Source organism: Eriocheir sinensis, unplaced genomic scaffold, assembly GCF_024679095.1.
Source record: "Eriocheir sinensis breed Jianghai 21 unplaced genomic scaffold, ASM2467909v1 Scaffold519, whole genome shotgun sequence".
Classification (NCBI taxonomy): Eukaryota; Metazoa; Arthropoda; class Malacostraca; order Decapoda; family Varunidae; genus Eriocheir; species Eriocheir sinensis.
In genome coordinates, this window is record NW_026111853.1 from 294,325 (window position 1) to 314,383 (window position 20,059).

General features: G+C 42.0%; 3 protein-coding genes across 5 annotated transcripts; 1 reads left to right on the forward strand and 2 right to left on the reverse strand.

The window, feature by feature from the left end:
* The first annotated feature begins 1,450 nt into the window (after positions 1–1,450).
* On the forward strand, positions 1,451–6,910 carry LOC126992912 (proline-rich protein 36-like). 2 transcript variants are annotated; one of them, XM_050851745.1, is made up of 5 exons: positions 1,451–1,559; positions 2,898–3,053; positions 3,830–4,788; positions 5,348–5,394; positions 5,936–6,910. In XM_050851745.1, the coding sequence occupies exons 1-5, from the start codon at positions 1,554–1,556 to the stop codon at positions 6,079–6,081; spliced, it is 1,314 nt and encodes a 437-aa protein (XP_050707702.1). In that variant the 5' UTR covers positions 1,451–1,553; the 3' UTR covers positions 6,082–6,910. The 2 variants fall into 2 exon arrangements, 1 of the variants encoding a protein (XP_050707702.1); XR_007747159.1 differs by lacking the exon at positions 1,451–1,559 and adding an exon at positions 2,189–2,586.
* Positions 6,911–7,103: 193 nt separating this feature from the next.
* On the reverse strand, positions 7,104–13,402 carry LOC126992913 (meiotic nuclear division protein 1 homolog). 2 transcript variants are annotated; one of them, XM_050851747.1, is made up of 6 exons: positions 13,281–13,402; positions 10,112–10,241; positions 9,662–9,798; positions 8,861–8,966; positions 8,248–8,394; positions 7,104–7,472 (listed from the first exon to the last, which is right to left on the reverse strand). In XM_050851747.1, the coding sequence occupies exons 2-6, from the start codon at positions 10,199–10,201 to the stop codon at positions 7,338–7,340; spliced, it is 615 nt and encodes a 204-aa protein (XP_050707704.1). In that variant the 5' UTR covers positions 10,202–10,241; positions 13,281–13,402; the 3' UTR covers positions 7,104–7,337. The 2 variants fall into 2 exon arrangements, with proteins under 2 accessions (XP_050707704.1, XP_050707703.1); XM_050851746.1 differs by lacking the exon at positions 13,281–13,402 and adding an exon at positions 10,790–10,904.
* Positions 13,403–14,830: 1,428 nt separating this feature from the next.
* On the reverse strand, positions 14,831–19,655 carry LOC126992917 (60S ribosomal protein L35-like). The gene is made up of 4 exons (XM_050851752.1): positions 19,545–19,655; positions 17,418–17,554; positions 16,250–16,331; positions 14,831–15,006 (listed from the first exon to the last, which is right to left on the reverse strand). The coding sequence occupies exons 1-4, from the start codon at positions 19,545–19,547 to the stop codon at positions 14,857–14,859; spliced, it is 372 nt and encodes a 123-aa protein (XP_050707709.1). The 5' UTR covers positions 19,548–19,655; the 3' UTR covers positions 14,831–14,856.
* Positions 19,656–20,059: the final 404 nt, after the last annotated feature.

The following is a 20,059-nucleotide window of genomic DNA, read 5'->3' on the forward strand; positions in this document are numbered from 1 at the left end:
ATAGTAAAATGATGGGTTAAGATGATCGAGGCGGCATTAAAACAGACACTTGAGGGCTTGAATTGGAAGAAAAAATTAATGAAAGCCGAAAATGAGATGATAAAAGAAACTGCGCTGAAGAAAGGAAATTGAATTAGTAAAGTGAGTAAATTGATTGATTGATTGATTGATTGATATAGTTTATTGTTGCAAGTAAAAAATTAAAATGAGGTATTAATACAGACACTAGGCTTGATGTAGTAAGTATTAAGACTGATGATAGTTGAAAATGATATATAGCCTACTGAAACATATATACAAAGAAACAAATTAGGGTCTGTTCCAATATATTACCTAAGGATACATAGATAGAAAAAAAAAGAGGAAGTATTAATTAACAAGTTGAAACGGAGAGCAAATGAGAGATGGAAAAAAATTGTCAATCATTACTAATACCACGTCAATAGGTTTAATTAGAAGGATATCGAGCGGTTTATTTTAGAAGTGCGCGTGCCTCCAGTGTCCATCTCCGTCGCTAAAGTGAATATAACAGATCAATTTATTTATATTTGTTTATCAAGCGGTTTATGAAGAGAGAGAGAGAGAGAGAGAGAGAGAGATGATGTGATATGCTTGGAGTTTTAGGCCTCCGTCTACTACTACTACTACTACTACCACTACTCTCTCTCTCTCTCTCTCTCTCTAAGCTACGGTTGCTATGGTCACTTAATTATTGTTATTATCATAGTTATTATTATTACTATTATTATTATTTATTATTATTATTATTATTATTATTTTTATTATTATTATTATTACTACTACTACTACTACTGCTACTACTACTGGCCTACTACTTCTACTACCTTCTACTACTACCACCACCACTATACTACTACTACCAGTTGTTGTTGTTGTTTACGCTCTAATCTCCAAATCTATTACCTACATATTTTTCCTCTTCTTCCCTCTTTCTCTCCCTTCCCTCCCCTGATAAAATAACTGACCATCTCTCTCTCTCTCTCTCTCTCTCTCTCTCTCTCTCTCTCTCTCTCTCTCTCTCTCTCTCTCTCTCACTCTCTCTCTCCCCTCTCTCTCTCTCTCCTTTCCTTTCTCCCGTATCATACTCTTCCTTCTTTCCTCCAATATCTTTTCTTCCCTCTCTCTCTCTCTCTCTCTCTCTCTCTCTCTCCTTCCCTTTCTCCCGTATCATACTTTTCCTTCTTTCCTCTAAATATTTTTACTTCTCTCTCTCTCTCTCTCTCTCTCTCTCTCTCTCTCTCTCTCCTTCCCTTTCTCCCGTATCATACTCTTCCTTCTTTCCTTCAAATATCTTTTATTCCCCCTACCCCTCTCTCTCTCTCTCTCTCTCTCTCTCTCTCTCTCTCTCTCTCTCTCTCTCTCTCTCTCTCTCTCTCCTTCCCTTTCTCCCGTATCATACTCTTCCTTCTTTCCTTCAAATATCTTTTCTTCCCCCTACCCCTCTCTCTCTCCCCACGTGACCAGAGCGAAGGTATATAAGGGTGGGCGTCAGCTGGTCGAAGTCACTACCTCAGAACCACCAGGCTGTCAACATGAAGGTATTTATGCTCTATAGGTAACTTTTGTACGTATAGTGTAACTAGTGTTGATGTCTCGGCCTTATAAGGAAAGATTTATCAAACTTAATTTAAATATTGTACGTCTTAATTATCTTTTCTACTTTCCAACTCTCGTACGATATGTCACCTTTGCAGACGGGAAGAGAAGGGAAGGGTACGTCAGTCTACCCCTTCTGAGGTACCCTTAAAATCATATTCAAAAGATGTGAGCAAAGAGGAAGAGAAGGGAAGGGTACGTCAGTCTAGCCCTTCTGAAGTACCCTTAAAATCATATTCAAAAGATGTGAGCAAAGAGGAAGGGAAGGAAGGGTCAGTCTAGCCCTTCTGAAGTACCCTTAAAATCATATTCAAAAGATGTGAGCAAAGAGGAAGGGAAGGAAGGGTCAGTCTAGCCCTTCTTAGGTACCATATTTTTGCCAACTTTTTTTTTTTTTTTTGAGACGCTCCCTCCCTTCCTTGCTAATCCGTCGGGGGTACTAACTTGATATTCATAAATCTGTCTCGGCGCTTATAACAAAAGACTCACTGATATAACCATGAATAACCTTGTGAAACGCTCCCTATTACTTTAAAAACCTTGATATTCACACCGTAGCTTAACTCACTGCGTATAAGAGAGAGACCCATTGATACGAATCTCAATCAATAGTCTCCATCATTTGTTTCCTCTCTCCTTCCTTTTTTTCCGTTCTGCCTTCTGCTAGCACCGGCAGGCTTTCTTGGCGGGACCTGGTGGTCTGTCCCAACCTGTTATGGCGCAGGCAAGTGTTTAAAGTGGCGCCATTTTGCTTGGCTCTTGCTGCCCCACGGGGTTCACCGTAGCTCCTCTTTTAGGGAGAATCTAGAGTCCGGGTTGATGAGTGGTCTTTAGGACAGCATGTGGGTAGTCTGTGGCCACTCGGCGGTGACTGAAAAATTGCCAGCTTTTGTAGCGGCGGGCAGGGAGCGAACCCGGGTCCCCGTGAACGCCGCGCCCAAAGACTAACCACTCAGCCACCGCCTCCCAGTATGCCAGACCCACTAATACATATCTAACATGAATTAACAACCTCTATTATCTGTCCCTCTATTGCCTCTTTGTTCTCTCCCTCTTCGTCTTCCTCTTTTTCAACCTCTTTAACCTCTTTCTCCTCTCCTAATCCTTTGTTACATGTCATCCTCTTGAATTCTCTGATTAAGCAATATTCAGATGCAATTTCTGTCCCTATAACAACCCCTCCCTCGTTTAAACCATCCCTATCTCCCTCTCTAGTATGACTCATAAACTACTATCACTACCACCACTATGCCGTATCTTAACAATGCTTTCTCTTACAGCAGCTGGTCATAGTGTTGGCGTGTGTGTGGGTGACGGTGTCCGGCCTGGCTGTCACGCACCCCAAGCCGCCCTCGCTAGACCTCTCCGCCTTCGATATCAAGAACCTGCTAGATATAAGTCTGCCAGCCTTCGTGACCCAGACCCTCACCACGACTGTAAGTGTGTGTGTGTGTGTGTGTGTGTGTTCTTATGTTTTTTTCTCTTTCTTATTTATTTCCTTCTAATTCATATCGACTTCTTTATTTCTCTTCCTGTTCCTTCTCCTCCTCTTCCTCTTCTTATGTCTTCCTCCTTCTTCTCCTCCTCTACTTCTTGGTTCTTTTTTCCTCTTCCTCCTCCTCCTCCTCTTTATATTTCTTCATCCTCCTCCTCCTCCTCTTTTTCCTTCTCTCCTCATCTTTGTTCTCTCTCCCTCCTCCTCCTCCTCCTCTTTTTCAACCTCTTTAACCTCTTCCTCCTCCTACTCTCTCCCTCCTCTACCCTTTTGTTCCATGTCATCCTCTTGAATTCTTTGATTAAGCAATACTCAGATGTAATTTCTGTCCCTATAACAAGCCCTTCCTTCTTTAAACCACCCCTATCTCAACAATGCTTTTTCTTCCTTTCTAGGTCATAAACTACTACTACTACTACTACTACCACCACCACTATGCCCTATCTTAACCCATCTGCTGCGATTGGCACAGATTTGGCCTTCACTGGTAGCTGGTTAACATACACTCCCAGGTCTTTCTCTGCCTCTGTGGTGGATAGTGGAGTGTTTCCCATGTGGTATTGGGATGCTGGATATCCCCTCCCAAGGTGCAGGACTTAACATTTCTCTTCATTGAATTGTAGCAACCACTTTTTGTTCCATTCCTGTAGCTTGGTGATGTCTTCTTGTAGGATATCCGCAGTCAAGGGGGTAACAATGCTTTCTCTCCCTCTCTAGGTCATTGAGACGGTATCCACAGACGCCACAGAGTTCACCACCTGCGTCAGCTTCACTTCGACATGCGCCACTCGAAGACATCTCACCCAGCGCACCGAAATCACTCCCTCCCTTCACCTTACCACAACCCTAGCCAACCCTATTACCAACACCATCCTTGAAAACTCACATGAAGCGTCGCTCTCCCCAACCATTCCTGAGGTGTGGGTGGGTTCCGAGGCGCCTGCTCTTGATTCCTCACTCCCTGCCCCACCCTCAGTGTCCCATATACCTGAGGAGACACTAGCCATGGACACTGAGTTAATAGGAACAACAGATACGGATATAGTTGGGCTGCTCTCTCCCTCTGCGACCATCAGTGCTTCTTCCACCCCTCCGAGTGCTGTCTTTACTCATGCACCTCTGCCTCCTTCTTCTTCTGGTCTTCTTCTGTCTTCCTCCTCCTCCTCTCCGATACTCAGTGAAGCTATTGCACGGACTCTTCTCTCACCTGCTTCTTCTTTCTCTGCTGCTCCTCCTCCTCTTCCAACTTCTTTCTCTGCTTCTCCCCTTCCTCCAGCTTCCTTCTCCTCTCCCTCTCGTCTTCCTCCTTCAGCCCCATCTCCAGCATCCTTCTCTCCCTCTCCTCTTCCTCCTTCAGCCCCATCTCCAGCATCCTTCTCTCCCTCTCCTCTTCCTCCAGCATCCTTCTCTCCTCTCCTTCCTTCACTCCCCTCCCCAGCCTCCCCTCCTTCTCCTCCTCCTTCTCTCCCCCTTGCTCCACGCTCCCTACAAGCTCTCTCTCCTTCACCTCCATCCCCTCCTTCCTATCCTCTCTCCCCATCTCCTTCCCCAGCTTCCCTCCCTTCCCCTACCCCTCCCCCAGCCTCCCTCCCATCCCCAGCCCCAGCAGCCCCCCCCGCTAAAGAGGAGATGCCCCAGGACGGAGACTTCATCATCCCTGCCTCGGCCGTCACCTTGTAAGTGGTTTGGACTCTGTGTTGCGTCAAATTTGTGCTGTGTGGAAATCTTTAGTCTTTCAAGGATGATGTGTGTTGTTGCTGTTGTTGTTAGTGTTGTTATGAGCAGCAGCAGTAGCAATAATTAAGTCACTATCATTATTATCCTCATCATCATCATCATTAATAATACAGGTTAATGTAATATATATAAATTCATGAACTTTTCTACCTCAAGATTTACACACCTTTGTCAGATTTTGTCTTTGCCCAGAACAACAACAACAACTACATCAGCAACAACAAGAATAAATAAATAAATAATGATAATAGTAGTAACAATAAAAAAAAAAAAAAAAATAAATAAATAAATAAAAAAATCATTATTATTATTTATATACAGAAGAATTATTGCTGTATTTTTTTTCCCCTATTCTCCTCCTCCTCCCTTTCCTCATTCTTCTCCTCCTTTTTCTATTACTACTACTACTACTACTATTACTACTACTATGACTACTGCTACTACTACTACTACTACTACTACTTTTAACTAGTGTATTCTTTTCCCCCAACCTTGCAGGGAGACAGAGGGCGGGCAGAGGGTCCACCGGCGCTGCTTTGAGGAAGGTGAGGAGGAGAGTTGATTGGGTTTAGTAGAATCTGTTTATTTATTTAGTGTTTGATTATTTTTTATTCAGTTGATGTTTTTGTGTAGTTGGTTGGTTAATTGCTTTTGTTCAGTCTTGTTTATTTGTCTAATTGTTCATTTATTTAATTAGTTAGTTGATTTTATTTATTACAGTTTATATATTTTGCTTTCCCTTGATGCTATTTTAGGGATCTTAATAATAATAATGATAATAGCAATAATAATAATAATAATAATAATAATAATAATAATAATAATAATAATAATAATAATAATAATAATAATAATAAGAGTAGAAGATTTTGTAAGTCTTTGCCTCCATACCTGATGTCTGCTACTACTACTACTACTACTACTTCCACTACTACTACTATCACTACTACCACATTCACATTCAACCAAAGATGAAGAAGAATAACCTCCTCTCATATTCCTTACCTTCTCTTCATTTTCCTTTTCCTTTCCTTCCCTTCCCTTTCCACCACACTCAATTTCCTTCCATCCCTTCCGCCCCTACAGGAGTTCAAGCCCGCCTCCTGACCCTCATCACCACCACCGTCACCTCCACCGTCATCACCGGCACCGTGACGCAGGGCAGCCCCACCCTCACCGTCACCTACAACTGTGTGCAGCCCGTCCTCGACCCGCCCATCAACACGTGTTAGGCTCGCGCGATGGACATGGTGAATACTTGTTTTGTTAGTCTCCTTTAATGTAAGCTTTGCCACCATGTAGAACTGTTAATACTACTCTTGACCCTTCCCTTCTTCCCTACTTCCTTCCTTCCTCAGAGTTTAGACAGCGAATATAAATAACGATAAGTTAGACATGTATTTCCAAGCTTGCATTTAGAGTGTATCAAATGTGTGTGATTTTAATGGTATAGTTATTGTTGTTAATCCTTGTTGCTGATCCATCTGAAGACCATGTTTGAGAAGGTATACATATAAATAAATGATTGTGGCTGCGATGAAAAAAGGTTAATGAGAAGAGAAACTATCCTTCTTACTACTCCTTCATTGTACTTGGCCAGACTAACTTGTAAGTTTAAGAACATATAATACTAAGTGAAAAAGTGAAATAAATAAAGACAGTGAACAGATGCATGTCTTAACTGCTTGTGGGAAAAAAAAAAAAAAGCTTAGTGTAAATACATGGTCTGGTGAGCCAAGAAAATTTGCGTCACCTCTCTCAGGGTAAAATAAAACTAGAAAAGTTTGCATTTTAAGTTGAATAATCTTCCTGCATTCACATCCCTGACTCCCTCCATCAGCCCACAAAAGGATGTTAGCCCTTTCAATACAAGCTAATCTTTCTTTGGTCATTTTAGATTTTCAAAGATTAAGTTGTGTTGGTAAGTCAGTGTACGAATTGCCCAAATATTTCATAGCACAGGAGCAGAGACAGGAATTGAAGAAGTAAAGGAAGGAAGGAAGGAAAGGAGGGAGATGGATATGGAGTGAAAGGATAATTAGATGTTTATTTCTCTTTAATTTTAGGTTTGTGATGCAAGAATGAGAAAGAATGGAGGAAGGGAGACTAGACAATGGAATCTATTTGTAATGTTGGAAGATTTGAGGAAATTAACAAGCATTCATATAAAATGTATATGTAATTATTCCTTATCCACCACAAGACCTCACCCCCCCCCCCCAAAAAAAAAAAAAAAAAAAATGTATTGCTGTGTGAAAACCAAGGCACAACAATGGAATTTATTTGTACTGTTGGAAGATTCGAAAAAAACTATAAGAATTCATGTGGTGAGTCAAGTAACACATAAGGTGCAAAATAGCTACTCCTTATCCATTACAAAACCTCATGCCCCCAAAGTAAGGGTATCTGTATTGCTGTGTCAAAGACAAGACACATCACAGCACACAGCACCAAGGCACAGCGGCAGCACCATCACACACAACAGTACCTAGATGTAGTCCAGGTCCTCGGGGATGTCAAACTGTTTGTTCAGGACTTCCTCCTCGATGAAAAACTTGTTCTTGCACCAACTCTTGATGGAGAAAATGTTGTCCGTCCAGCGGTTCACAGCAGCCTGGGCCACCTGGGGGAAGAAGATGAATGTTAGAGGTGCCTTTGAGCTAGAACAGACAGAAGCTCACAGCCTGAACCCATTGACTGTGGATTTCCTACAAATAAACCTCACCAAGCTACAGGAATGGATCAAAAAGTGGCTGCTACAATTCAAGGAAGAAAAATGTAAAGTCCTGCACCTTGGATGGGGATATCCAGTATAGCAATACCACATGGGAAACACTCCACTATCCACCACAGAGGCAGAGAAAGACCTGGGAGTATATGTTACCAGGCTACCAGTGAAAGCCAAATCCGTGCCAATCGCAGTGGACAGGTTAACCCTCTTCCACAAGAATTCTCCCATAAAAATATTCCCTAGTAAATGTTTCCCTATGGGTGTAGCTACAACCCCAGAGCACACAACATTTTGCTATTCTGGCAGTGCTGAGTCAACACAAACTTTAGAAAGAGGGAAACTTTCATTGTGGATATCATACAGGTTATTGTAAATGGATATATATCTGACGGAGCTTGGGAAGGAAAAAGTAATTGAATAAGAGATGAGGAAAATGCTTATTGAAAAACTAATCGAAAACCAGAGATATGAGGCAAATACATACTGGATAACTAACTGAAAACTGAGAGAAAACTTGAAGAACAGATACAAAGAAGTGTGTGTATTTACCTAGTTATATTTACATAGTTGTAGTTTTACAGGGCCTGGGCTTACACTCGTGTGGTCCCGTCTCCGTATCTGTATTTGTCTGTGTGTGTGTGTGTGTGTGTGTGTGTGTGTCCCCTACCTTGGTGCTCTCCTTCATGGTGGCGAGCACCTCCGGGTCGCTGTCCCTGTACTTCTGGATCTCCTTGCCCAGGCTTTCCTTCTTCTCCTCCAGCTCCTTCAGACGCCTCAGGGTCTCGCTGCGCTCCTCACCCTCCTCCCGCCCCACCTTCGGGAGACAACACCACATTAGCATTATTACAGTTGACTGGCAAACTCTTCCCAAACCTGAAACACATATAAAATAAATATCAGGGATGAGAGAATGTGTAATCATCAAAAGAGGCAGAGTCTCGTAGCCTGCCCAAGCTTGTAAGGGAAATTGTTGAGGATGTTAAATGAGAAAAAGAAGAAGAAAATGACAAAGAGGAAAAGAAAGAAAAGAAGAAAAAGAAGAGGAAGTAGATGTAGAAGAAACGAATAATGAAGGAGTAGAGGGAGAAGAAGAAGAAGGAAGAGAAAAAGAAGCAGAAGAAGAAAAGGGAGAAGAGGGAGAAGAAAAAGAAATGGAAAAAGAAGAAAAGGGAGAAGAAGAAAAAGCAGAAAAAAATAAAAATAAAACTAGCTCTCCTGGTCTTGTAATTCTTAATAGCTAATGAATATAAACAGATGGTCATGAAAACAGAACTAAATACCTTTGCTTGCTCCACTTTGCTCTGGGAAGTCTTGAGCCTCTTGTCCATGTCACTGATCCGGGAAGTCAGGTCGTCCAGCTTGCGTTTCCGTATGTTCGTCGCTTTGCTGCAAGGGAAAGAAAGAGGTCGGTATTTTTAGACACTTCCGCCCCGCACATCAACTATTTCCAAAGGCCGAAGAGGAGGTTAATCAGGTTTGCATGGGTGTCTTTTCACGTTCATGGTACAGCGGAAGGGTCAAACTACCACCAGGGTTATAAAACTATCCCTGGAAATGCACAGAATGCCTACGAAATGAAAGCCTGGTCAAATGTGTGTGTGCTTGGGTGATGAAGTGTTTAAGAATACGGCCCAGAAGTGTTACAGATGGTGGCAGTGTTCCTCAAAACTGCTTGATAAAATATACATAGTGTCCAAACAGAATCCCCTTGGTGAACAGACATAGATGTGAAAAATAAAGAAGACAGTGACAGTTAAGTAATAATAATAATAATTAAAAAAAAGGGGGGGGGGGGTAAAAAAAAACAATTCCTAATGAGTTAAGAGGTCAGGTGGGTGCTGACTTTTGCTTTTAACTCATGGATAGATAATTATAGGCAAGAATATGAACTGATGCTGAAGTTTGAAGTTCATGAAAGTACTGGTACCCAAGAGTAAAATATATTTCACTGTATTTTTAAACTGTTTTAGTCATCATGAACTAGGCACTTTTGTATTGCTTAGTTTCCCCTTTTTTCCTATCCTTCTCCATCCTTTACTGTGACTGTCTCTCTTACTTCCTACTACTACTACTGCAACTACCTCGGGAATGCCCAGAAGTAGACGGAGGTTCCTATCTTCTCTGTGTCCACCATGCCATCATCTACAAGGGACTGCACCACATCCTTCACGGCCTGGGATATGACACCCTTCTCCTTGGGGCCCAGCTTCTCCAACTCCTGGAAGCACAATTTTTTGTACATTAAAGGAAGCAGCTCAGGGGCAAAAAAATGTAATAATGAGAAAAAAAATCCCATTAGACACTGCCCCTATCAAAAAAAGGTCAGAGGAGTGGCCAAGAGAGAGGTCAGTTTTGGGAGGAGAGGTGTCTTGATACATCTCCTCTTGAATTGGTTGGTGAATAGACAATGATCATTAACTGACAGGCATATATCTTGTTACCGAATGTTATTAATGGCAGTACAAAGCTAATGGCTAATCTGTTTCATGCGTGAGTACAGAGATATGTCAGACTAGTGAGTTAGTTGTTACCCTTAGTTGGAAAAAGTCTTTCCTCTCGTAGAACAGCTCCATCATCTTCTGCCTCTTCTCCTCATGGCTCAGACCTTTCCGGCGCGACATCTTTTCTCTTTTTTCCGGAGATGTAACTCAACTTAAATGCCTGTTAATGAAATGATGAAAGTGTGTTAGACAGCTGCCGAATTGGGCGTAAACTACTAAATAGAGAGGGAGAGAGAAGGAGTAAGAGAGGGGAATAAAAACACTTGAAAGGAGAAAGAGTGAGGAGGAGGAAAGGAAGAGAGGGAGAGAGGAGGAGGAAGAGAGGGAATAAAGGCACTTGAATGGAGGAAGAGAGAGAGAGAGAGAGAGAGAGAGAGAGAGAGAGAGAGAGAGAGAGAGAGAGAGAGAGAGAGAAGGAGGAAGAGAATGAATAAGAGGAAGAGAGAGAGAGAGAGAGAGAGAGAGAGAGAGAGAGAGAGAGAGAGAGAGAGAGAGAGAGAGAGAGAGAGAGAGAGAGAGAGAGAGAGAGAGAGAGAGAGAGAGAATGACACAGGTATAATATAATGACCTCTAAATTGAGGAAAAAAAAAAGATTAATAATGGCATACTCGTGTTGACAGTCACTCCCTCCATCTCTCTCTCTTAGGCACTTAATTAAGCCTATTACCTCAACACAAACTGACACAATCATCACTTTAGCTTAATTACCTCACACGGCGGCCAGGTAATTCATGGCAACGCTTGGAAACAGTAAAAAAGGTAAAAAATAATTCCATCCAAATCACGTCCACTCAAATCCGTGTTTACAGCCTGACTCTCCAACGGGTCACCTGTACAGCAAGAGCAAGAGATCTCCCTGCCTTGCCAGATTGTCGTACTTATGGCTGTGTATTCCTTATTTTCAGCCCCAAAACTGTTGTATCCACGCAAATAACGATGTGATATTAAATTTAGGGTTAAAATCGGTAATTATTAGCAGTGTTCTCTTGCAATAATTATGGAACTGAGCCGGAAAGTACAATGTGATGAGTACGATATTCTGCATGGTTAATAATTTGACTCCTCTCCTATCCTTCCTCTTCTATATCCTCCCCTTCCTCTCTTTTACTCCTTCCTCCCTCTCCTCTTCCTTAATTCATCCCTCTCTCATCCTCTCTCGATCGTTCTTTCCTATCAATTAAGTTCCTAAACAATTAATTACATATAATACAACCATTTCTATTTATCTGAAGGGCGCATATATTCAACAAGGCAAATAATTATAATGATGGGTGGTTGCACAAGAGAGAGAGAGAGAGAGAGAGAGAGAGAGAGAGAGAGAGAGAGAGAGAGAGAGAGAGAGAGAGAGAGAGAGAGTAAATCAATCTTATAAATCGACCTTTGCTCACAGTAGAAGCTTCACTAGTTTGTCATTGCTAAATCATCTAAAACCGAGCTCTTGAACGATGGCCAGACTTTCACTAATTTATCATTGTCGACTGTAAACTTGAAAATACAAGACCTCTTCCCATTGTCTCTACAGCGTTTGAATAAGTATACATCAATCTTATAAATCAACCCTTGCTCATGGTAGAAGCTTCACTATTGTCTATGCTAACCTTATTAAAGATGGACAAAACTGAGATTACAGGACCTATTCTCATCGTCTATGCAGTGTTTGAAGACTTCATCTAAACCAACTCTTGCTCGTGGTAGAAGCTTCAGAACTGTCAATATGCTGAACTAACTCCTTAAGGGAAGCCCAACCTTTAGTTACAAGAACTCTTCCCATCGTCCATACAGCGCATTTGAAAAAGTAAATCAATCTTATAAGTCAACCCTTACTCATTTTATGGTAGAAACTTCAATATATAAAATAAACCCTCATTGCTAAACCAATTAAAAGACGGACAAAACTTTGATGACTAGACCTTCTCCATTGTCTATGCAGCATTTGAAAAAGTATATTAATCATATAATCAACCCTTGCCCATGGTAGAAGCTACACTAGTTTGTCATTGCTAAAAACCCTACGCCCCTGTCTACCCAGCAGTGAATGGGTACCAGATATTAATCGGGGGTTGTGTCCCGTCTCCCTCACCACAGCATCGTAACGCAGCTTTATCGTATCTCCACTAATGAAATAATATCTCCTGACACTGTCTCGCCTTATATAACACAGCACACGGCCCTGGAAAGCTCGTAAATGCAAGAAGAATGGAGTATCAGCGAAGCCTGCCATAGCGTGAGGAGGCCGCGGAGAGGACACGTTGGCGCCAAAACTCCCAGCAGTCTGGTTTAAATTTTTACTCACTTTAATGCAGTATTCCGGGAGGTCTGAAGGTTAATGAACATGTATGGCGGGCAGCGAGATATTGTAGACATATATGAAGGTTCTTTTCACGATTGTTTTAAGCCTTATAATTCACTATGGCTTTCCGGGAGGCTAGTTTAAATTTTTTACTCATTTTAATGTAGTATTCCGGGAGGTCTGAAGGTTAAAGAACATGTATGGCGGGCAGCGAGATATTGTAGACATATATGAAGGTTCTTTTCACGATTGTTTTAAGCCTTATAATTCACTATGGCTTTCCGGGAGGCTAGTTTAAAATTTTACTCACTTTAATGTAGTATTCCGGGAGGTCTGAAGGTTAATGAATGTGTATGGCGGGGAGCGAGATATTGTCGCGTAATTAATACAACCAATATATCGTTTAACCAGCGACGAAACAATAACTTCTAACACTTTCTCATCTTATAAATAACACCAAAAACGGTCCTGGTAAGCTCCTAGAGGCAAGATTTTAAGCATCCTGCAAGTTGGTCCTCACCGGAATAGTTAAGTTCGCCCTCGTAACACACTATCCAGCCTTATTTTTTTTTTATTTTTTTTTACAAGAGGAGGCAGCTCAAGGGCACACAAAAAAGAAAACAATAATAAAAAAAAAGCCCGCTACTCGCTGCTCCTAAAGTAAAACAAAAGAGGTGGACGAAAGGAAGATCAAATACGGGAGGAGAGGTGTCCTGATACCCTCCACTTAAAAGAGTTCAAGTCGTAGGCAGGAGGAAATATAGATGAAGGAAGATTGTTCCAGAGTTTACCAGCGTGAGGGATGAAAGAGTGAAGATGCTGGTTAACTCTTGCATAAGGGGCTTGGACAGTATAGGGATGAGCATGAGTAGAAACGTGACCACTTCGCCCCCACAGCCATCGCCTTACCTTAATTAAGTTTTTCTGGTGCCATAGTAACCGGGAAGGGCCTTTTAGTGATGAATAAATGGCGCCACAGTGAGGAGCGTCTTGCCGTACGTCTGCTTCCAGTGGTCACACCGGGAATGGCGCCAAACCCTCGCTTCCCCGGCCCTGCCAAGCTTTGTATCTCCGCAACGCTTATTAATGAGCTTACGCGGGAAGGAACTACAAATAAATGACTATGAAAACACGATGAAATAGCTAGTAACCGTAAAACTAAAGGACATTGAAATAATAGACGAATATTCCAGAGAAGAACCAACCGGGAATGGCGCCAACTCTCGCTTCCCCGCCAAGCTTTGTATCTCCGCAACGCTTATTAATGAGCTTAAGGAGGAAGGAACTACAAATAAATGACTACGAAAACACAATAATGTAGCTAGTAACCGTAAAGCTAAAGGGGATTGAAAATAGACGAATATTCCAGAGAAGAACCAACGGGAAATGGCGCCAAGCTCTCGCTTCCCCGCCAAGCTTTGCATCTCCGCAACGCTTATTAGTGATTTTACCCACGAACGAACTACAAATAAATAACTATGAAAATACAATAATATAGCTAGCAACCGTAAAGCTAAAGGACATTCAAAACATACGAATCTGACCTCTTTCTTTCTCCTCCTCCTCCCTCTCTCTGCTTCCTTATATCTCTTATCAAGTGCCTAAACAATGACATCAATTACTGCCATTTTTATATTTATCTGAAGAACGCATTCGACAAGGCAAATAATAGTAATGACAGGTGAATTGATGTCAACTTTGGAGGAAGGATGACATGGGTGTTTAATCTACCAGTGCTTCCGAATTCTTTCTAAGCCGTGTAAATTATTGGGTCTCATTTTGTTCATGGTCCCTTGATAAAAACACTGGCTCATGTTATAGAGACGTTGCATTGGCATTCCTCGCTTTCTCTCTCTCATACCTCATATACCTGAGAGAGAGAGAGAGAGAGAGAGAGAGAGAGAGAGAGAGAGAGAGAGAGAGAGAATGGCTAAACAAGGGTTATAAGAGAGCATTACCTTTCACAGTCAAAGCTACAGTGAGCTGGGCTTGAACTCCCTACCTCTTGGTCACGAGTGGAGCACCAAACCCGAAGTAATCACTCATTGCCCCATCCATCACCTCCCTGCCCTCCAGTCTGTCACCTTCCCCTTCTCCAGGTGACCGAGCAACTGGGTCAATCCTTTCGTAAGCACTCACATTGCTGGTGGCCTGTTTAGCCATTTTTCAATTTAATAACACCATAAAAAATAAAATCCAGGATGTTAGCAACTTTACATGCACTACTTCAGGGAAAAAAAAAAAAAAGATTCTTTTCCTGGATGAAGAAGCCCAAGATGCATTGTATTGAACAAGAAATTTCTTCAAAGATGCATTGTTTTAAACAAGGAATTTGTTTCTCCACTTAACTGCCCTTACACACATTTGCCTTGAAATTTTCTCAAAGTAGTCACAGAAATGTTTGTCCCTGCAGTGTGCACACTTAATAGCCAAATAAGGACAGAGGGTTTAGTTTTAAATTCTGTTTCTACAATCAAATATTTATTTAGGCCTTGACAGCATATTTCCTCATGGGGAAGTTCCACTTCCTCTTGGACTCCTTGCAGGTCATGATCTGCAGCTCCCGGCGGGTCGGGCCACGGCGGATGGATCGGGTCTTCTTGGGGCGCAGGTCCAGGGGCTTGAACTTCTTGTTCTGGGGGAACACAAGGGAGGTGGTTAGGATGGTTTGGAAACACTGAACCCTGGCAAAGGCAAATGCTCATACTATAGAGGCCTCAACAGTAACATTAGTTGTGGATTCTTCAAGGCAGCTTTTCCCTTGGAGACAGCTTACAGATTTATAGCAACCTCATGTTAGTTCTGAATGACAAACAATACTCCTTGTACAACACAAAGGAGTGTGCCTCAGTATTAAGATGGGACATGCCTGTCTAACAAAACAAACCATTCATTTACCTACACTGTATACTTCATCCTACACTGGCTGTTTTGGCTGTTCGAAAGAGGTCTCAAATAAGCTTCACATTCCAGAATGGATTTGATGGAAATGACAGCTGGTGCTTGAGAGGCAGAAATGGTGGTTGTGACATAGACACCTTCATGAGGGCTAACTCCTTTAATTGAGAAATAAGGGACTCTGGAGGGTTCCCTGGGATGACAGAAAATGTGTTACAGCAGAAAGGAAGGAGCCAAGAGCTACAACATTCAAATTGATCTCACACTCTTGTTATGCATAGAAATAATTTAATATCTATTTGTTATACTTTAAGAACACAAACAGAAGTAGTAAACCAATTTGGAAGGAGGAACAAGAACAGCTGCAGCAAAGACTGACCTTGCTTGTTAAAAGTTTAAGGTTTGCATTAAAATATTCCATAGCTAACAAATACGGTAAGTATGAAACTCCTGCACTGAACAAGCAGGAAGCAAAGGGCCGCAGCAATCTATGTTCAAATGCAGATATTAGATATGCAGGTAAAAAAACAGAAAAATATGGAAATGGCATGAATGTGTGAGTTAGGTGATGGAATGAATGAGATTTGGTGTACTGAGGTGATTCAGGAACGCTATAAAAATACAGGATGGATGACAGCTTTGTAAAGAGGGTAAAGTAGTTAATGATATAAGGCCAAGACCATTGTTGACATTGAGTGATAAGATTGAGGAATACAGAGATAAATAAGAGGAAATTAGATGTGAAAATAGACTGGGCAAGCAGGGAAAACTAGATTCTGCTGATGATGGGTGTCTTTTCAGAGAACAAAGTGTGAGATCTAGCAGACATGAGTAATATAGTATCAACAGAAGTAGTAGCAAAACAAGAGCAGTATTAGTAGTGGTAGATATTAATAAGAAAAGATAGTAACAGAAATCACGCCTACTAAAGAAATAAGGAAGTGAAGTTCATAATAAGCTCAGTAACAGCAAATGCTTACCTTGTAGAACTTCCTGAGGTTCTCCTTAGTCTTCTGGTTGATGACGATCATGACGCGGGCGATGGACTTGCGCACAACACGGCTGGGAGGGGAGAAACGGGATCATCGTTAGAGTGAGGAAGAATTTCAAGGACAGCACACCCTGACTACCTGGCCTTCTCCTCAGTCCTATCGATCCAAGCCAGCACGGTACACATTATGGTTCAAGTATTGTCATCATTTTAGTGATACAACAGAGGTATAATAAATACTATCATGCATCTAGGAGAGATTGATAGATAGAATGACACAGATTAATAACCAATAAAAACATCACACTGGGAAACACTCATCATGCATTGGTGGGGGGAAAACATAGTCCTTACTCAAGAGCACTGTGTTCATGCAAATTTAGAGGCTAGTGAGGTGCAAAGTGTGTATAGCTGCCACACTTAACACTTGACTGACTGGTGAAATTTGAACCTAAATGAATAATCAGCAAAATAAAAGTTTAGTTCTCAGCAACATCAATATAGCTTTAACCAATGATCGCTACATATGACAAAAATCTGAGGGCTTCTGCACCCCTGCCCATGGCTGAATTTATTAAGTTGAATGAGGATAGCAATAGTGTTACCCATGCCCTGGTTAAGAGGAACTTTTCTCTGATTTGCTACTTTACTATATTAGTAAAAACAAAACATAACTTTCCAAGACTAGTTCAAAACAGCCCAGGGGGATTTGGACCATGTGATGTTTATATGGCTATGATACTAATTCAACAGGCTACATCACTATCTACTTTAGCCTACAACACTGTCATTGCAGGTTAGTTCAAGACAGATCCAAATGTGCCAATCAGGTCTGCTAATTCAATGTGCTACATCACTATCTACTTTAGGTTACAACACTGTCATTGCAGGTTAGTTCAAGACAGATCCAAATGTGCCAATCAGGTCTGCTAATTCAATGTGCTACATCACATCTACTTTAGGTTACAACACTTGGTCATTGCTGGCTAGTTCATGATAGATCCATATGTGCCGATTAGGTCTGAATGTGCTTGCTTGTGTCTGACAGATCATCAGAGGACAGCACTGATAGTATTTCCAGAATGGGCCACTGCAGTGCCACAGGTGGGGCACAATGCAGTGAAAATAAGCCTTTCACCCCCCTGCCCTGCACTCACATCTTGGAGAGCTTGGAGGCCGCTCCGCCGGTCACCTTGGCCACGCGCAGGCCGGACAGCTCCTGCTTGAGCTCCTCCAGCTGCTTGAGGAGCTCATCCTTCTTCTTGTTGCGAAGGTCACTGCACTTGACCTTGACCTGCAAGAGGACAATACTGGTAGAGGACAAAATATTGAAGGAAATCAGATCACTGAAGTACAGGACAATTTGTAACATCCACGACCAAATAACCAACTCTCCTGGATAGCAGGATATTTGTGAACTAAACTAATCTTCGCAGTTCAACTTATATAGGCATAGTTTTCAAATAAATATAGTTTTACTTCACCCAGCAGCATATCTAAAACAGGTACAAAGCAACAGCAGTGTACAAAGTTCTGAATATATTATTAACCCTCTCACGCACGATGACGCGGTTCGAGTCATCAAGGGTAAAAGGTCCTGGCACACGATAATGCAAAATGCGCCATAAAGTTTAAAAAATTGATTAAAAATTAAGTTTTCGGTGAAAGTGCGTCAAATTTGGGAGCGTCATTTGCTGGGATAAGTTTCTTAATGGCAACCTTTCTAAGGAGTGTAGATGAGGAGCAATGAGCATAGATGAAGAGTATCAATTCTGTAGATTATTTCGAAAAAATAGTTTTCTTGGTGTAACTCGGGAACTAATAGGTGTATGAGGATTTAGAGGATACCATAAGAATCCTCACTAAATTCCGCTCTGAAACATATAAGGTATTCGGCTAAAAAAGTTGACCCACAAAATTTCGAGCTAGCGAGTGGGGATGAGTTGGGATTTAGGATTTATTGTCTACAATACTCTATACGGAGACTTGAAATGAGTTTGTACTGTTTATTTTCCTCTATTTTTATTTGTACATGTTCTAATACAAGTCTTTACGAAGCCATTGATACCAAATTTATTGGGGTACGACATATCTGTGAGGGGAAAATACGTCTGGGAATGTAGAGTATTGCGGTGGCAAAAAAAGGCTGGTCGGGCCTGAGAAATGCATGGTGAGTGGAACAGAAACTTAATGGAAACTTACAGAGCGTGAGAGGGTTAATCAATACTGACACTAGGATAATTAAGAAAACCATATATATATATAAAATATAAAATAAGGCAGTAAAATTACGGAAGTACACCCAACGGTAAATCTTAAGAATAGTGGCTCCTAGAGGGTGCGCATTTAGGGCACGGTGTGGTGGTAATTACAACATTCCTTACACGTACGACGGGATTTTGACAAGCAAACAGGTATGATAACGCCACAAGGGGTGTATTTTTCCATGCTGGCCTCACGATTACTTCTAAGTCGATTGGCGATGAGACTGTGAGGTCCGGGGTGAAGAAAGGGAAGGGCCTGCGCGGAAAAATACACCCTAGTGACAAACATGCCAGTCCGCTTGTCAAAATCCTGTCGTACGTGCTGGAAATGCTGGAATTACCACCACACCGTGCCCTAAATGCGCACCCACTAGGAGCCGCTATTCTTAAGATTTACCGTTGGGTGTACTTCCGTAATTTTACTGCCTTATTGTATAGCTATTTTATATATATATGGTTTACCTTCAAGAAAGCACTGGTCACTTATTCACTAAATCCTACCACGTTACAAACATGCGGATCGAGGGCAGTTTTTCGGTGGTAATATCATTATAATAGTGACGGCATTGCGGAGCAGGGCCTGAAACCTCATCAACGGTGAACGGTAAAACCTGTATGTTAACGCCCTGCCCCTGTAACAACCTCCTTCAGCCCTGAGGTGAAACAGGTAAGCTTGTGTTAGTACTGCACTCGACTTACATTTATACTTACATCTGCAACGATAACCCCACCTTGTTAGGCCTCTGGGAGTGTCTAGTGTGCTAATACCGCACACTCAACACATAAGTAACAACACAACACAACACATACATACAGTAACACCAACCCAGAGGCCGCCACATCGAACCCACACCCACCACAAGTCCACAACACCACCCAATACACCTACACTCAGCACATCCCGGGGCACCTAGTGTGTGTGTAACCCCTGTCCAAACACCCCGGGAGCCTCTGAGGTGCACGGAGGCGGCGCTACCCCGGGGATGGCGCGGATAAATGGCGACAAAGATGAGCACTCACCATTGTGTCGGGCGGGCGGCGGGGAAGAGGTTGGCAGGGACGGGCGGCGAGGTAAACACACGGACAGACGAGCGGCGGGATGCGCACCTCCCGTAATAACGGTGATATTGACTACAAGGGCCAATCTAGCCTCTTAATTATGTTACTGAGTGATTCAATATATTCTTAGTATCCATATAGGAGCAATTCTTTAGGAGTGTAAAGGAGATATACATATTTTAACCTATACCGTATTTACCAATTAAAGAAAACCATATTACAAGGCAGACTATGAGATTTATCTCCTCACTCGGGCAATAGAGTCGGTCTGTCGGCATCCTCCTTGGTCCCTTCGCGGAGGGAAAATTCTGCTTGACCCTAACGAGCTCTATAAAGCCAGTGTTCCCAACCTTGAGGTGACAAATTTAACATACAAACGAACAAACAAACAAAAAAACAACAGAGATTGAAGGGGTGAGGGCGGCAAGGAGGGACCGCTGCATTCCCCCTTTGGAAATATGTTATATTCCCATTCA

Bases quoted from the DNA above. Each gene is read 5' to 3' on its own strand.
- LOC126992913 (XM_050851747.1), bottom strand. From the start codon at position 10,201: ATGTCGCGCCGGAAAGGTCTGAGCCATGAGGAGAAGAGGCAGAAGATG. The intron at 8,395-8,860 runs GTATTTAGTTCT...TGTCTCCCGAAG, and splicing joins GCAAAGTGGAGCAAGCAAAG to GTGGGGCGGGAGGAGGGTGA. The intron at 7,473-8,247 runs GTAGGGGACACA...TTCTTCCCCCAG, and splicing joins CCATGAAGGAGAGCACCAAG to GTGGCCCAGGCTGCTGTGAA.
- LOC126992917 (XM_050851752.1), bottom strand. The intron at 16,332-17,417 runs GTGAGTGCAGGG...CTCCCCTCCCAG, and splicing joins GCCTCCAAGCTCTCCAAGAT to CCGTGTTGTGCGCAAGTCCA. The intron at 15,007-16,249 runs GTAAGCATTTGC...GTGTTCCCCCAG, and splicing joins ACCTCAGGAAGTTCTACAAG to AACAAGAAGTTCAAGCCCCT.
- LOC126992912 (XM_050851745.1), top strand. The intron at 3,054-3,829 runs GTAAGTGTGTGT...CTCCCTCTCTAG, and splicing joins CCCAGACCCTCACCACGACT to GTCATTGAGACGGTATCCAC. The intron at 4,789-5,347 runs GTAAGTGGTTTG...CCAACCTTGCAG, and splicing joins CCTGCCTCGGCCGTCACCTT to GGAGACAGAGGGCGGGCAGA.